Source organism: Patagioenas fasciata, chromosome Z (assembly GCF_037038585.1).
Source record: "Patagioenas fasciata isolate bPatFas1 chromosome Z, bPatFas1.hap1, whole genome shotgun sequence".
NCBI lineage: Eukaryota > Metazoa > Chordata > Aves > Columbiformes > Columbidae > Patagioenas > Patagioenas fasciata.
Window position 1 is genome coordinate 48,178,630 of NC_092560.1, and position 17,831 is coordinate 48,196,460.

At 39.8% G+C, this 17,831-nt stretch overlaps 1 protein-coding gene across 1 annotated transcript; it reads left to right on the forward strand.

Annotated features, from left to right (window-relative positions):
* Positions 1–2,098: 2,098 nt before the first annotated feature.
* SLC25A46 (solute carrier family 25 member 46) lies at positions 2,099–17,540 on the forward strand. Its single transcript, XM_065861248.2, has 8 exons — positions 2,099–2,505; positions 4,493–4,535; positions 7,050–7,107; positions 7,624–7,701; positions 8,405–8,505; positions 11,736–11,792; positions 12,265–12,322; positions 15,425–17,540. Exons 1-8 carry the CDS (start codon positions 2,253–2,255, stop codon positions 16,001–16,003), a joined length of 1,227 nt encoding a protein of 408 aa, XP_065717320.1. The 5' UTR covers positions 2,099–2,252; the 3' UTR covers positions 16,004–17,540.
* Positions 17,541–17,831: the final 291 nt, after the last annotated feature.

The following is a 17,831-nucleotide window of genomic DNA, read 5'->3' on the forward strand; positions in this document are numbered from 1 at the left end:
GAAAGACATGGACCTGTTGGAGGACGGTGCAGAGAACTTGACAAAAATGATCAGAGGGCTGGAACAGCTCTGCTGTGAGGACAGGCTGAGAGAGTTGGGTTGTTCAGCCTGGAGAAGGCTCTGAGGAGAATGTATTGTGGCCTTTCAGACCTTTAAAGTGGCCTGTAAGAAAGATGGGGATAGACTTTTCAGCAGGGCCTGTAGTGACAGGACAAGGGGTGATCATTTTAAAATAAATGAGGGGGGATTCAGGCTAGACACGAGGAGGAAATTCTTCACCATGAGGGAACAGGATACCAAGTGAATTAGTAGGTGCCCCATCCCTGGAAACATTCAAGGCCAGGCTGGACAGGTCTCTGAGCAAACTGATCTAGCTGAAGATGTCTCTGCTCATGGCAGGGGGTTTGACTAGGTAACCTTTAAAGGCTCCTTCCAACCCAAAATACTCTAGGATTCTATGATTTCCACAGCTTTACAGGGGACTAAAAGCATCTAATAAACAAATGTACAGTTATGTTTTACCTTTATTTTCATATGTAAAACATTTTCAGTGTTCATGCTTTCACCTTCCTACTACAGGCTGTGTTATTGGTAATAACTCTACTCTTTAATGGGCAGCAGTCTCTCAAATCCATCATTCCTATAAGAAGCAGAGTCACTTCCTTTATGTGTAAGGCTGCATGATCAGATCACCACATATCCTTAAAGACATTTATTTCAATATTTATTGACCTCATCCAGGCTGAACCTGTTTTAGAAACAAAAGCAACCTCGTCGGTTTTAACACAGATAATGATCTTTACCTAAAAAGAGCTGCAGTGCTTTGGCCCCTGCCTCTGGCAGGTTTTGGTTCTTAAGCCCACATTTTTGAGATTACACAACATTTCCAGCAGACTTTAAGTTAAAAAGAAGATGTTGTGACATAAAAATGGTGGCAGAGAGGAGGCTCCACCTGAGCTTTGTCTCACTGTGAGACAAAAGTGCTGTTGCTCTCCCAGGCTCTGCTCTTCCCACACCAGGCAGGGATGCTGGCTCTTTACCTGGTCACTGGAAAACACCTCAAGCTCTATTGGTAAAATGAAACTAGCATTTAAGGGCAGAAGAAACCACCCCCAAGCAAACAGTGAGGAGGTGTACAGGGCTATGCGGGAAAGCAAAAAGGTTGATTCCTGCTATACTTAGACGTGAAGAGACTAATGCTGGCTTAACCTTGAGTATAAAAAAAGAAGAAGCTGTGGGTCAGACCAAGACCTAGTTGTTGGAGACCTTGTCAGGCTTCTCAGAGCAGGAAGAGCTGAGAGAGCACCAAGCCCACAGGTACGGTGTTCCGCTGGTGCCAGATGCAGGCTGCCTCACCTCAGAAACCTCTCTGGCTGTCAAAGCACAAATACCTACAGTCCTACTGGTGATTGTGCCCACTTCTGGGCATAAACAGCATTTTACAAAGAAGATTAAACAAGAGGTGGGGAAGCACGGGAAAGTGGAGCCGGGGGGGGGTTCAGGCCAGGCAGACACCACTCCCTGGCACTGGCTCAAGCCCTGTCTCCCCTGGGGCGGTCGCCCAGGCCTGCAAGCATTGTCAGCACAATTAACAGCCCCAGCTCCCAGGTCCACCATGCAGTTTGCACTCAGAGAGCCCGGCAGCCCCTGCACTTGAGTCTCACTGATTTTGGCTGGGATGGGAGGTCACCAGGGAAAACGGCTGGGAGCTATACTGGCCGAAGTATCCCCAGCATGCCGCGGTGGTGCCCGCCTTTCCTTTAGCCCCCGGAAAAAGCCGAACCGGACGAGGGACACACACCACGCCTCCTCGCCACCACGCCTCCTCCCTTCCTCCCTTCCTCCCTTCCTCCCTTCCTCCCTTCCTCCCTTCCTCCCTTCCTCCCTTCCTCGAGCAAACCCCGGTCGCCCGGGCCGGCCCTCCGCAAAGGCAGGGGGCGCCCTGGCCCGCCCGCCGCTGCCGACTCAGGGCCGCGCGCTCTCCGCTGAGCCCAGCACGCAGTACCCACCTCCCTCCTCCCCAGATCGGGTAGGAGAAGGGACGCTACTGGCCCAGCCAGCCGCCGCCCCGCCTTCTTCCCGATCACGTGGACTCGCCCTTGGCTTCAGCAGGGCGCGGCCCTCACCTTTGCGGCCGGAAGTGGTGGTTGGGGTGGCTGTGCGCGAGCTTCACTGCCGCCGGTGCCGGGCTGTGCGCGGCCCTTTCCCGCCCTCCCCGCCCGCCTCCCGCCTCCCGCCTCCCGCCTCCCGCCATGCACCCGCGGCGCCCCGAGGGCTTCGACGGCCTGGGCTACCGTGGGGGCGGCCGGGAGGAGCCGGGCCCCGGGGCCAGGCCCTTCGGCAGCGCCTCAGAGCTGGGCCACTGGGTAACCAGCCCGCCCGACATTCCCGGCAGCCGCAACCTGCATTGGGGGGAGAAGACACCGCCTTATGGGGCGGGGACCCCCCTGGGGGGCGCCAGCCTCAACGAGGAGCCCAACCTTGGGGCGGGTGGCCCCGGCGCCGGTAAGGGAGGGCTCGGCCTGACGGGGCAGCTGGCTTCTCGCCGTTCCGCCTGTCTTTCGCTTGTTTCTGGCTCCCGCCCTCCCGGGACGGCGCGGCGGCCGCCCGCTAACGGGTGACCCGCCGGGGCGGGCAAGGGCGAGCAGGCGGTGGCGATGGGCCGTGCTGCGGCCTGGCCGAGCCCGTTCGAGCGCCGCCCGGGTTTGCTGACGCTGACCTCCAACGCGCCGGGCCCGGGCGCGCATTGCAGCCGCGCGCTGGCGGTGCTGAAGCGCCGGGAAAAAAAAAGTCCTTTAGACGAAGGAGAACCTGTTTCATCGCCTGTTGCACTCCAGCGACCGCTTCGCTGTGTTGACACCACGTAGTGAAATGCAAATACGATTGAGAGTGCCAAAAGCAACCTGCAGCTTCTAGTTACGCGGCATGTGGTCAGCTCCCCATTGCCCATGTAAACGGTGTCCTGCATAAACACTTCATGTTCTGTAAGGGCAGGAAGTACCTTTGGGTCTTAGAGTATATTTTCTTGGTTAGTCAGTGTTTTGTTATTTAGTCGGTGTTTCAGGCTTTGTGTCTTCTGTCCGCTTTATTGTTTTGTTGAAAAGGTACAAGGGTTGTGGTATAAACAGCGGAAGTAAAAGCTCCCTCCCTGCATGATAGTGAAGGAACTGTGGAACTGGTAGAATTTGAGGAAGCAGCCTTGTCCATGTCTTTTCTAGTATTTGTTGGGAAACCAAGCAGAAACCCTCAGAAGTACAATATCATTTTATGTCTTTGTGAAATTGAGGTGAATTAAAAGAAGCTTGCTAAATCTAAGCTACTTAACATTGTCTCCTTTAATTAAAAGCACATTCTGGAGCAGCTTATATACACTGGAGTATCACAATTTTATGAAGGACTTGTTTATTTGAAATTGAATTGCATTAATGAGTGAGTCTTCTTTTTTTTAACCTGTAGTGCGGTGTTTTTGTTCAGGTCTTATAATGAGTACAGCCCTTAGCTGGACTTTCTTCCATACAAACACTACTCTAGAGCTTAACTACTTAAGTATTCTTAGATACTTGGGCTGCAGCTGCTTTTTTTTCCCCCTGCCCCCCTTCTGCTGTCTATTCATGGAAGGTATGTTGATTCTGCATTTTGGAGGACTTATAAGGAGTTGCTGTGTCACCAAGTCCAGCTTCTGCAGGTGGAGAGTCTTGTCATGTCTCTTAGGAGGCCTGTCATGTCTATGTGGAGCTTCACTAAAGTTACTGGCGTTGCCCATGCTTACAGCCTGCTGGCACCCTGTGCATTGTAGGGCTGAGAGCATTAGTTTCCAGTTGCCTTTACTGTTGAGATACTCTTCTTTAAGTATCTGCTGATAATTCCCAATGTGTAAATGCCTGTCTGATTGCAGACAACAGAGAATTGAGCACATCACTCTTGTTGCAGTTTTAACATTTTCTGTAGTAACTAGGTTTTTGCAAAAGAGTAGAGAGAAGCAACTGAGATTCACATCATGTTGATGTTTGTTACAGCATCAGTGGGATTTTGTGTTACTTTTCCCAAAGTTTCTTTCTTTTTACTGTTTGTGTTCTTAAAGTTAATTTCACCTCAGATATCTGAATTTATGTTTCAAAATTATTGTATGTTGCCATGCATGTTAACTCTATCAGTGGTTGGTTTCAGCTAGACTTTTTAGGTATTAAAATATTTTCTGTTTTGCTGTTCACCTTGTCTCTTTTTTTTTTTTTCCCTGTAGCTGTTTTAAGACAAGAATGATTTTATTTATAAAAGATGTACAAACTCAAAGGCGGTCCAAAGTGCAAATATTCCTGGGGGAATATTTTTTTTATATCCTCTCTTGCTGAGTTGCCATAAATGTTGTGGTTTAGTGCCTGTAATTTTCTGAAGCAAGCACAGTATCAAATTAGTTTTTCAGGTTATCTGTGTGGCATTTTCTCCTGCTTTGTGATTATTACTGCTGTATGATCTGTTTTCTTTTTTATTTCAGAGCAGTTGAACAGATTTGCAGGCTTTGGTATTGGCCTTGCAAGGTAAGAGTTGTGGGATAATTTTCAGTTATAATGAAGTGGTAAAACTATAATTGTCCTACAATCCCTATATACACTTTTGTGGTGTGTTTTTATGCCAGTGGCTTTATGCAGTAGAAACGCCTTTAGAAACATACTACCTGAAATCCATTTAGGTTTCTGTTCTCTTTAATTGAAGTCTTACTTAATTAGCATTGAATATAGGAAACAGTTTTGTGTACAATACGCTCAGGATATGTGTATCCTATCCGAGCAGTCTTAAAATAACACCAGGAAACTGTTTTCAAGTTTGCCAGTTTTAATATTTTTAAGTAATGCAACTGTTTCCTGAAAAGGTGAAAATGTCTTCCAGGATACTTTGATAATATACTTGAATAGTAATACTTATCCAACCAGGTGGCCCAGTAGGCATTTTATTCTTTATTATGGTGACGCTGTTTGCTGATAGTATTTTTGAGAAAGTGGTGGCTTTGAAAATATTACTGAGCATGTTAAAGTTTGAATTGTCCTGTGTAAGGATCATGATAAGTTTAGGATTTTTTTGTAGGATGCATGCTCAGTCACACACAAGGTTTTTCTTGGCCAACATACCAATGTAACTTGTGAAAGGGTGAAAATTGGGGTTTTTGTCTAGGACTACAGAAAATTTTACTCTCTGTTGACCTGAATGTGACACTTTTCAGGGAAAAGTGCTTCTGTCTTCAGAACATGGGAGTGCTTGTGTCACTTACCCAGATAGACCAACATGGGAAGTTCTATTCGTTTAGGTTCTTTAGTGTACTTCTACTTAAAGAGGAGGACCTTTTACTTAACCACCAACCTGTCTTGCTCCCTACTCCATTGTTATCACCCTTGATGCTCATCAAAACTACTTTTAACTCACTAAAACAGAAGACAAAATCAATGAAAGGGCTGGATTTTTTTTTCTGTTTCAGTTAGGTTGATTTACCTGGGAGCTGACTAGCTGTGAAAGCCAGCAGACACCAGCTAACTGAACCAGAGATAAAAGGGGTAAAGAAGAAGTACTAGAAATGAACATTTTTGGCAAGTAATGAGTTTGCTGAATTAGGTCATTGCATCTCATTAAACTACCTGTCCCTCTTCTCCCACTGCTGCCCTTGCAGTGGCTCAGCTTGATTATTCAGAACCCTTAGCCTGGTCAGTTCAAATGGAGTTGATGGGGGAAGGAGAAGAACTACTTTTTCCTCTCCACTTCCCTTCCGCCCCCTCAGGTTGTAAGGAATTGTTTGATTTCTCTCAGCCGTATCAAGCTGAATGAGCTCAGGAGAGTTACAGCAAAAAAGTGGAGCCATAAGGCAGGAAGACATTGATCTGCTTCAGGAGCAGAGAGATGTTAGTGTAGCTCAGTTGTCCTTTTGAACTATTAATATATGCTTTGGTTTAACCAAGCATGACAAAGTTCTCCACATTCTGAGCACCATGGCCCCCAGGACTAAAATGAGCCTGTGGTTTGGGAAAGAGACCTGATCAACATTGTGTCATTGCTGATAGCAATTCTACCTGCTTTTGCATTTATACCACATCGCTTGTCAGATGCACATGGTGCAAGTCAGAAATCTTGTAGAAAACACACACAAAAAAGTTAGCTTTTGTGAGCTTAGTTGAGTTGGCTACCAGGAGGGCTTTGTAGATAGCAGCTGGAACACAGGGAAAGTTTCACCTGTTTTGGTAGTAGCAAACTGCTAATTAACTTGATAGTTATGAAACTGCAGGCTCAGTACTTTTCTGTGCAAATAAGTACTTGTTTATCCAGAGTAAAATCCCCCTAAGAGATCTATCCCAGACAATCCTGTGAGTTGGTGGTCAGAACTGCTACTTGGGGTGCTTAGACAAAGCTTGGAGGTTTTGCTTTTCTAATCCATATCCTGAGTTTGAACCACATGCAGGTAAGCACTCTGATTACTCAGGCACTTTGAGATTAAATGAAAAGTTTCTCTGCATGGCTGTGACTGTAAATCCAACTTTAGAACTGGGAGAACTTACCTATGAAGGTTTGATTGAAATACCATTTTTGGAGGTCAGGAGCGAGTTGGTTTTGAATAGTAGTATTTTCTGAAAAAAAAATATCACCTGTTTGTACCAATCCTCTGGCCATGCTAAAGGGAGTCTTGATTAATAGTGTGGTACGTGGAATTAACGTGAGACTGGAAACTAATCCTTCCATAATTCTGGCTCTGGCTTGTTTTGTTACCTCGTATTTTGCAGAGGGAGAGTTTAAGAAATTGGATACATTGTTTTGCCTATAAAAATACATACACGCTGTATATCTGTGTATGTGGGTTTTTTCACAGCGGATGTATGTGTCGAGTGTTTTTTAATAATCTTTCCCTACACAGTATTGGCAGGCTATCAGGTAGCCATGCAAAATTTCTCATTAATTCACTAGATAATATGTAATTTTTCCAAATACTGGTCTAATGTTAGAGAAAAAAAACATGCCTTTTCTAGTAAATTTATGGTGGCTTCCCATGCTTTAAATACACTTTTCTTTTAAAGCCTATTTACAGAAAATGTGTTGGCACATCCTTGCATTGTTCTACGTCGTCAGTGTCAGGTATGTCTTTTATATTATGGTTTCCACTCTGAGCTACTGTGTACTATGATATTTCTGTGTTTTCATAGTCTGTAGAGTACAAGGAAGCTATGCAATTCTTAGGGAGATGCTGCTGTGTTTTTTTTTTTTTTTTATTTGTAGCATACATGTTTTTCATTCTGAACTTTGACTTTCCTTAAACTTTCTTATTAATTTCATTCAGGCAGCGGAAAATTAATTACAGCAAGTAAGTGTTTCGAAGTCTGAAGAGCAACTTCCAGATCCCCATTTACAAGCAGGATGCTTTGTTTCCAGTGTTTTCTGGTTTATTCTTGCTTTAGTGTTTACATTTTCAGCATAAAAATACTTAAAACGTCTGCGTGCTTCCCTAAATTTCAGTGAGAATTTATTCATATTTTGGTCATTTTAGCTGACCTTTAGAGAGATAAAGTCCTTGGTTTTTAAGCGTTTTTTATTTTAGGGTTGTAATGTCTTCAAATGTTTTTATACAACAGCCATTATTTGTATTTTTAACAGGTTAACTACCATGCTCGGAATTATCATCTCACTCCATTTACTATTGTCAATATTATGTACAGCATCAATAAGACACAGGTCAGTATTTGGTATCAGGCTGTATCTGAGCAGTGAAAGTTACTATAGCATGTATGTACGTTGACATCTTAACTTGTCATGTAACTGGTGGTTATAAACATGGCCATTGCGAGATTTTGTTATTTTTATGGTTGCAGAAGTGTTTCAAGAAGATCATTGTAAACTATTTATTTTTAAGTAGTATAGCATTTAATGGGGAGGATTAGCAGATGTTAGAAAAAAAAAAAGGTTCCTGAAAATAATTTTTTCGTTAGGTTTCTAAAAAATACTTTATTTGGATAAAGAGATTATCCAAATTACTTCCAAAGATAGTACTGCATGAATTTCCTATTCTGCTTGGGAAGGCAATCCTGAAACTCAGGTCTGAAGGCAGTAAAAAAAGACTTTCTGGATTTCTTACGGATGTGCTTTAACATCTCAGGCTTATTTTATCTGTAGAGAATGGTGTTAAGTTTATAGTGCAGAGTATTAACAGTGAGAGAGATGCTTCCAAAATTGTTGGCAACTGTTCAAAATTCTTGAAAAACTGAAGTTGCTTCAGAGTCAAAAAGCTAGTTGTCCCCTGAAATTGATGGTAGTGAAGTTTAATGGTTGAATGGTAGCCCTGTGTGATCTGAATTTGCTGAGATTTTATAAAAATCAGTAAGATGAGAAGACTTTTGCATTACATGAGTCAAAATATGTTGTGTATTTAAAAATACAGGGTCCAAGAGCTCTCTGGAAAGGAATGGGCAGCACTTTCATTGTTCAGGGCATAACTCTGGGAACAGAAGGCATCATGAGTGAATTTACACCTTTACCAAGGTATTGCATTGTTTCTTCCTGCTTCTAACAAATTGATCATCAGTTGTTGACTTACATTGAAAGTGTTAGAAATAGGAGTCTGATAGAAAAATTGTACTTGATTAGAACAGTCAAACATTGAATAGATATTTTCAGCACAGTGTGGTTCTCGTGGCAGAGACAAGTTTGTAATTAATAAAAAATGAGAGACTCTTTCTGGGAGCTTTGTATGTTTGGTATGTCTGCCTGCTGGTTTGAGAATAGAAATAATGTAGCAAATTGCTCTCCAGTATAATTCCACTGTAATAAAAGAATTTATGATTTTATTTTTGCATTTTAGTTTGTATTGTGTGTTACTAGCAAATATCATGTCAAAAGTAGGAAGTCCTAGTTTCATTGATTTAAATACAAAAAACTTATATGGCTAATGAGCCAGCACTGACATCTTGCTGAACATTTTCACTGTTTTGGCTAGGTAAGAGAGCAGGATGACTGACATCAATAAATTAGAAGACATGGTAAATAAGAGTCCATGTGACTGTCAGGTTTGTTTTCTCATATAAAGGGATACCACTTAAAATTAGTGACTTCATTTAAAGAGTTGTTCACCACTCTACTATACTGTGTCCATCTTTGGCTATAGTAGTTTAGTAATAATTTTTCATTTTGATTTGTGACTGTACCTACTTTTTATGCTGAACTGTAACTCCAGATTATGGTGAAACATTGTTACGGCTTTCTGCTTTGAAATACAAGTCTGATAAAGAATTTTTGTCTGAAGACCAGTTTTTCATTTTGTAATGATCCAGAGCTAACAGTAGGGGTTGACAACTGTAATAATGCATATTGTCAGTTTTGTTACAGCTATTTTAAGAGTAAACAGGTTGTGTGAGAGAGTTTGTTATACAAAGTAACTGAAACTTTTACTGAAATGAAAGGAGACTGTGTGATAATTGAAAGTTAGGAAAATATACTTAGCAGTTGCAGGGCATACGTTGAAGACAGTAAAATAGTGAAGACCTGTCTTGGAAAATATATTAGGGAGGCAAGCAAGTAGCTGGGTTTAAGGCTAGTTAAGTTTGAATGGACAAGTGGGCTTGAGAATTGTGTTAACTTTAAGAAGAGACAAGTGCCCATTTTTAATGTGTGGACAGAGACCAAATACTAAAGGGACATGGAAATGGACCTGGATTTAAACATAAGAAGTACAGACAAGATGAATCAAACAACTGTTTTGATGCGTGCAGGAGATATTAATAAAAATAAGTGTTTGTAGGTTCTGGCATTCATCAAAAGCATTAGCAAAAGCATTTCATACCTAAATTGTGTGGAGTGTGTATTTAAGCTTTTTGGTCAGCTCTGTCTCATACGTAACTGAAATTCCCAGGCATATACTTTCCTCTGAGTGGGATTTGTTCTTATATTTAAACACTGCTGTAGAGGATGTTTAAGTATGTGAGATGTGATATAGTATTTTTCATAGTTCTGATTTTTGTTTTGTTTTTTTTTTTTTGTCCGTTGTGAACAAGTATTTTCTTCTTGTGGGCCTGTTGTTCAGTAGTTTGAAAAGTAAGCTGCTGCTTACTTTTGTAGAAAGATTGTAGAAACAATCCTTTCTGGTGGTACTTTGTCATTCCCTCCTCAGTGTTAGCCCCATCCTTGTGCCAGCACAGTATGTGAATGGTCACAAAATGGACGGAATTGGGGAAGTGCTCTGTCTAAAAGGGTTGTCTAGTACATACACCACCCAGTGCAGTTTTCTACTGGATGTTCTCCGTTTTCAGTGGTAGTGTGCTTGTTTGGGCTTCCCAGGGAGGTGAAGGTTATTGCTTATAGCAGCAGTGCCAGCAAATCTGCTTGAAAGGGTTAAGTACATTATCAGCCTCCAAAGAACACAAAAACTGAGATGTCAATTCCAATTCTATATCGTGATATCATAAAAAAATCCTCTGGTTTAGGAGAATGGCCCAGAAATGAATGTTAGCATTACTGTGATAAGTTCAATATGGTTCTCTACTAGACAAACTCATTCCATAATTGTTCTCCCACTGCAGAAATAGTTATGCTTACTGGATTGACAGGTTAGGCTTTCACACATTCGCTTGGCTGGTTTCATTTTCGACATCTCTTAAGTATTATGGCTCATTGGATGTGATCCAAGTGTCCAAAACAAGTAAATGATCTTCCATTCATCTTTAGTGACTGACCTATGTACAGAGTGTTTCAGAAAGATGGTCCCAATTTGAAATCACTGCTGCTTTGAAATTGTGTTCATCTTTTTGAGACACCCAGTATTTAGGAAAGTGATAGCTACTAGTAACACACAATTCTTCAGAAAGAGTAGAGGGTTTCCTTTCTTGGATTAGAGTTGTAACTACAAGCAGTGGGTGAATGCAATTCCTGGGCAAGAACTGAAGCTGAGCACTTTATAGTTTGTTATTAAAAATGTGTGGTCTAGTGTGTCCAGCATTTCAGGCAGAAATATTTTTACCTTATAGCCATTTACCAAACGTATGGTGAATACATTTGGTATTTCAATGTTATCTTGAGCTAGGTGGGATTACATTTTCTGTCGAGTAGAGTGTACTTAACATTTACTGGTTTTAGTCTGAAGTGTGTAACTACAACACACTACTTCAAGGGTTTGTTTTTTAAGTCACCTTTGTGTTAAACACACAGATTTTCTTTTGTTTTACCAAGATATGCTAAAGACTGGTCATAAGCCAAAAGACCTAAGTCTGTACAGAATTACTGTGCAGCTTCTAATCTGACCTATTGTACTTGATTTGAACTTGTCTGTGTCAGAATGTGATTAAGGTTTTCAGGAAAGGAACAACAACTGGGTAAACGTAACCTCAAAGAACGGAAAAAGCATAACCAAACCAAAACATAAGAAAAATATATGTTGATAAAGGAAAACTACTGAGATTTTTAAATAATCCAATATTCCCTGAAAATGACTTTAAGGGTTAGTGCATAAGGATGCAGAATGAATGCAAAACACTAAAGCCAGTAGCTGTGAGAGCTACAGATTCCTTATTAATAATTTAAAGCTTTTTTGATATAATATTTTTTAAAGTTAGGCGTGATTTATTAAATGTATAGCTGATGTGTCTTTCCACTATGGGAAATCCTGCAATGTGAACCAATAGTAGAACACCAATATGAAAACTGGATGTTGACAACCATGGAAGAAGCACTTGAGAATAACCTGTTCTTATCTGTATTAAGGTAAATACTTTTCATTTTAGGGAGCTTTCACATAAATGGAACCTCAGGCAGATAGGCGGACATCTTCTACTCAAAGGGTAAGTAGAGCATGTGTTATTACTTTGTCTTATTATCTAAACATTAATAAAACTACTATATTACATTAATCTGCAGCTGTGATTACTTGACAGGCTGCTAATAATAATTTTCAAATTTTGATTTTTTTTGTACAAACTGATTGCATACACCCCTTTTCAGAGGTTATTTTCTCTTACTAGATCCCTGTGTCTGTACAAAATGTAACTAATTTAAAATATTAAATTCTTTTAGTACTTAAAATATGATATCTGAGAGACCTGAATCAGTCTGGTCACATGGAAATAGAACTTATTGGAACCTGCAACTGAAGTTTATCTCAACTTGTTGATGTGTATTTCAATAATGGAGTTATGGTTTGTTAATTTTCTCTCAGACATGACTCAGTAGGTAACTTTACAATTTTGAGGTGCATATTTGGCTAAAATTGTAGTATTGTCATGACCTTAATTCTTGTCTTGTTAATTTCTACAGTTTAACACACGTGATAGCAATGCCTTTTTATTCTGCAAGCCTGATTGAAACTGTACAGGTAACTTACATATATTTACAACATTTTAAAAGACACTGTTATTTTCTCTATTGGTATGGTTATATGGAAAAGTGAGTCTTTAGCTTTGGATTCAGGTTTAGGTTGCAGTTGTTGCATTTGTTTTGCCTGAGGCTGCATGACTTGTTAACTGAGATAGTGTTTACTATGAAGGGTGTGTTAGTTGTTCTAACTTAAGTCCTGAAGTCTGAAATTAGAAAGGACGGTTAATATAGATGATCAGAATACATTGTCTATGGAATAAGTACTAGTTACATCTGTGTGTTCTAGCAGACAGGCCATAACGGAAGTTTTTCTCATGTAACCGTTTTAAAAGTCTTGCTACGCAAGTTATTGCAGTGATCCCTTCCCCTATAACAGCTATAAAGCTTTTCTAGTATTTCAGCTTTGCTTTCTTAAAATGCTGAACTCTGCTATTTCAGGACTGCTTTCATTCAGTTAGCTTTTTGCTCTTAAATTTTCATCTAGTTCTTCCATAGCCATGAAAAGAGATATCTGGACCTGTAACTTAAGATACAGCTTAACTTGTTCTATGACTGCACAGAGTGACCCATAGCACTGTATTGCAGGTTGTATTTCCCTGAGTTGTCACATCTCCTTCCAGAGGAAGAGACAGGGTTTAGCTATTCAGAAGTGGTCCAGGGTAATTCTTGCAGCTATCTCTGTATAATGAGTTGCTCTTAATTAACATGATAGTATCTTTGTACAGCTAATGAAACTCGTGACTGTAAAGTGAGCTCTTATGTGAAGGGTGGTGTTCTCATGTCATTCAGTCATCAAAATAACAATTTTCATTCGTAGCATTGACAAGTTGTAAGTACTGGGAAGGCTGATTGAGATCTAGCTGATTAAACCTACAGTTGAACTACTGCTGTATGTCTACAAAATGGTGCTTTTTCTGTGGAGAAGCAGGAAATAAGACTGACCTTTAGTTTCCAGTTTCAGCATGTACTTTAGAGACAGGTACTTTTAAGGGATAGGATTCTGCTCTGTGCAAAGGATCCAAACTTAAAGGAGATAATAGGCCAGTCCTGTCTGAACTGGCCACATTATTGACTAACAGGACAGGTGAGATTAAATGTCTATGCATGGGGGTGTGTAGATTGACTCCTAACAACAAACTCACATTCTGTAGAGTTACTCTGTATTTCAGGAACCCTCTTCCTCTCTCCTGTTGAATTATTTTGAAAAGAATGGACCTCTGAGTTTGTGGAAGCCTTGGGGAGATTTAACTGGTCCTACGCTGGGAAGCTGTTTTAGGAAACTCTTTAATGTCTTGGGGAATCGCTTAACCCCAAACATGCCCTAATCATGGAACTAGAAACACTGGTAGAACACTGCTCGTATTTCCTGAGTTCATAGCAGGCCACAGACTGGAATATTCTATTCAGGCATCTTGCTGCTCATAGTTTTTTGTCTGAAAGGCTGTTATCTGTGCTGTTGGACATGTGAAAATCTTTACCAATAAATTATAAAAAAGAACATGATTTAGAGCCTATCTTCTGTTTGCAAAATAAGTAATAAAGTTTCTTCACTAGAAAGCAGCTTAATAGGAAAACAATCAAAAAGCCGAAACAGCATCTCCCTCAGCCTTTTAGGCAGGTGATCATCTGGAGCATTGCTTATGAAAATAATTCTACTGCGATCTGAGGGCTCTAGGCTTAGTTATGTGCAGTTGTGTGCAAATGTTGTACTGAACAGTGGTATATATTCTGTATGAAATGTATTCTCCAGCTACTGGAAACATCATAATGAGCTTTCTTATTAGAAACACAACAGTAGTAATGATAGCATTTATGAAGATTTTATTTATGCTGTATTAATCAGTGCAGGGAGGCATCTTGGCTTATCAGGTTTACTTTATATGCCTCTGCTGCAGGAGGACAATGACCAATAACAAACTATAGAAGTTAGATTGTGGGATTTGTTACTAAAAATTTTATATTGATTTTGATTGTATTAATTCTGATAAACCATACTGTTCACAGTATCAGTTTTACATACTTCTCCAAGTAAATGTATTTCAGCAAAATAACTGTAAATGGTCGAAATTCTGATGTCGCATTTCTGGTTTTTACATTTTAGACCGCATGGTGGCGTGTTTGACAAAAGCAAGGGCAGTTTTGAAGCACAGTGACTGCAGTGATAGGAGGGAGAAGAGGACTCTGTAGGGGTTATGTTGCTTAACTTGTGCTTTAAGTCTGAAACAATGTTATATTCTAAAGAATTTGAACTAGTATATGCTCTGCACAGATGAACCATGAAGGTTTTGCAGGGTGTTTGTCCTTCCGCAGGGTACTGAGGAATGTTCTGGTGGTTTATCCTGTCATGAGATCAGAACACAGCCAAGCATGGACTCAGAGACTTGGGCATTAAGGAGAATTCCAAAATCTTGGGTTTTGGATGTAACAGAGATGATAAAACACCGAGTTTGCAAAAGCATTAGAAGGGGAAAAGAATGTCTTTAGCTTAATCCTACACTTATAGGTGGAATATAACAGAGTAAATAACTACTAAGAGGACTCTCTATTTTCACTACATGAAAAAAAAATCATCTTTTTTCTGGGCTGCAGCATGGGTGAAGAATGCTATTTTAGGTGCAAATAATGGAATAGAAATGACCAGAGCTGAATCTATTAAACTCAAATTTAAGATTGTCTTTCAACTCAACTTTAGTTATGAAAGTCTTTACCATGCACTTTCAAGTCCTTAAAGAAAAGGACTGTTAAATTAAACACTGCCTGGCATTTTGCTCCAGAAGTAGGCATTTTCAGTGCATGACTGTTTTGCAGACTGATACTTTCAGCAGTAGTCTGAAAGTTGGATTTCTTTGGTAGTAACATACGTAACTGGAATGTACATTAAATAAAGACTCTTTAAGATGTGTTCGTTTTTTAAAAGCAAGTTCAATTGAATGCTATCAAGAGTCTTAGAGTGATGAATGTCACTATAGCTGTGTAGACAGGATAGCATACAAATATCTAACTCTCTTATAAAGTTCAGCAGGGATAAAGTGTCAACGTGGATGTCAGCATGGTTCTGAAGTGGGCAGAACAAGTTGTAACTATTCTGTTGTGCTTGTAGAGCGAAATCATTCGAGATAATCCTGGCATCTTGGACTGTGTGAAAGAAGGAATCGGCAGAGTTGTAGGCATGGGAGTACCCCATAGCAAGCGTCTCCTTCCTCTGATGGTCTTGACTTTACCAACTGCTGTTCATGGAGTTCTTCACTATGTCATCAGTTCCATCGTGCAGAAGATTGTTTTGTTTGTTCTGAAAAAGGATAATTCGCACAACCTTTCAACTGAGAGCTCCACCTCTGTGCAGAGTATGCTGGATGCATATTTTCCAGAACTTATTGCTAGCTTTGCTGCTAGCCTTTGTGCTGATGTCATGCTTTACCCACTGGAGACAGTTTTACACCGCCTTCATATTCAAGGGACACGCACAATAATTGACAACACAGATCTTGGCTATGAAGTGCTTCCAATCAATACTCAGTATGAGGGAATGAGAGACTGCATAAATACTATAAAACGAGAAGAGGGAATGCTAGGCTTTTATAAAGGATTTGGAGCTGTTATTGTACAGTATACCTTGCATGTGGCAGTTTTACAGCTTACCAAAGTTATTTATGCAACACTGCTTCAAAATGTCTCTTAATCTGTTCAGGTGTGGATTTAGCACAGTGGACGCAATTGACTTACTAACCTAATTATTGTTTAAAATAGCTTAGAAAATTAAGTTTGAAGAAGCCACTCTGTGGATTCTCCTTACACTGTAAAAGAACTTGTTTTAAAAAATGGGGATATAGATTCCTAAGTGTAATTTAAAAAGTACTGTTTAAATATAGAATTGTACACATGGATTGAATAAATAATATGTAGTTATAAACAAGGGGATCAAATGTCAGATGTGGTTGGAGTGAGGATTTACCTTTCCTCTTACCAGTTATCTGACTTAAAGAATGGATATGAATTTGTATCTCTGCTTTATAAACATCAGATCTGATATTTCATTTGGACTGCTAGCTAGTTCAAAGGAATCTTTTTTCATAAGTTGTAAGAACTTGTAAGTGGGAGACTGATGCATTTACTGACCTTTTAAAAATGTTTTAAACTTCACTGCTAATGGAGCTGCGAGCAAAATAGAAACTGTAAAAGGAGGAAACTTAAGTAGACATAAATGTCATGATTTACAGGTACACAGAAGACTTCTTACTTTGCTGCAGCATGGCAGAAGACAATGAAGAGGAATCTTGCTTTGTATTAAAAAAAAAAAACACAACAAACTTGCGTTTGGGAAAAGTTGCACAGAATGCCCTTCTATCTGTCTTGCAGTTTGTTTGCAAGGCTTACAGCACCTAAAGTGTGTGAATAAAGCAAATTAGAAACTGATGTGTGCATGTGTAAGTGCCATTTTTAGTCGACTTTCCACTTCAGGGTTTAGTTTTACTCTGCTACTTCGTGTAAGAGTAGAATAATCTTACAAATGTGTGTAGTATCAATGTTCAAAGTCTATGGAAAGCAGAAAAAAAAATTGGCTGTTTCTATAGTTTATCTTTTGCTAGATCAGAGAGGTGTGTACACAATTATCTACTTACTATTTAGCACAGTTGTCCTTCATGTAAAGTCTCTGCTGGATTAGATATTTTGTGGAGCAGAATTAAGTCTTAAGTGCAAGCAAACTACTGTTTTTGTCCTCTTCCCGTAGTAAATCAATACTTCAGTCTGAAAATAAGTTCTGATCATTCTAATTTAGTCCTTTTTTTCATCAGTAAATATCACGAAAGTTGAGGTGGTGGTGAAAAAGGGTGATTTTTAGCAAATAAAACAAGCATGTGGAGAGTTACTTTTAAATTATGAGAGGCTGCTACCTTTTCACACTTTCATAGGACAAATCTGTCTTTGTGAATAATGTAAATTGATGTGCATTTTAATAATTAGTCATTGTGTAATAGTTGTCATGGAAAGCAGTCATGGCAAAATAATGAAAAAGTGTTGCTATTCATAAGTTCTGACTTTAAATCACTTGCAGGTCTGCTTTGCTGTTAAACTAACTTTCATGTATTTTAAATGCTTAAGTGTTGAAATTGAAAGTATAGTGAAACTCGGGAATTGAGTTTATTTTGAAATACTGTCAACTGCAAATTTAGTGTATAGAATGGAAGCAATGAAATAAAATGAGAATTCACTGTAAATTCTTTGAAATAATTCACTGAAGAGGCATGTAGACAAATCCCGATTTGTGTGTTACATTATTTCATAGACTTCACAATGGCTTTTTCAAGTTACCAAGCGTTCCTAAGTGCAGAATTATGTTGAATTAAACTACATGCAAGAACATGGGTAAAATATTCAATTCCTGGTTTATATTTTAAAAGTTTATGTGAATATGAAGAGAGGAATATCAGAGAATCATCCAGATTGGAAAGAATTTTGGCAGGTTGTCTAGTCCAAAATTCCTGCTCTAAGCTAGGATAAAATTGACT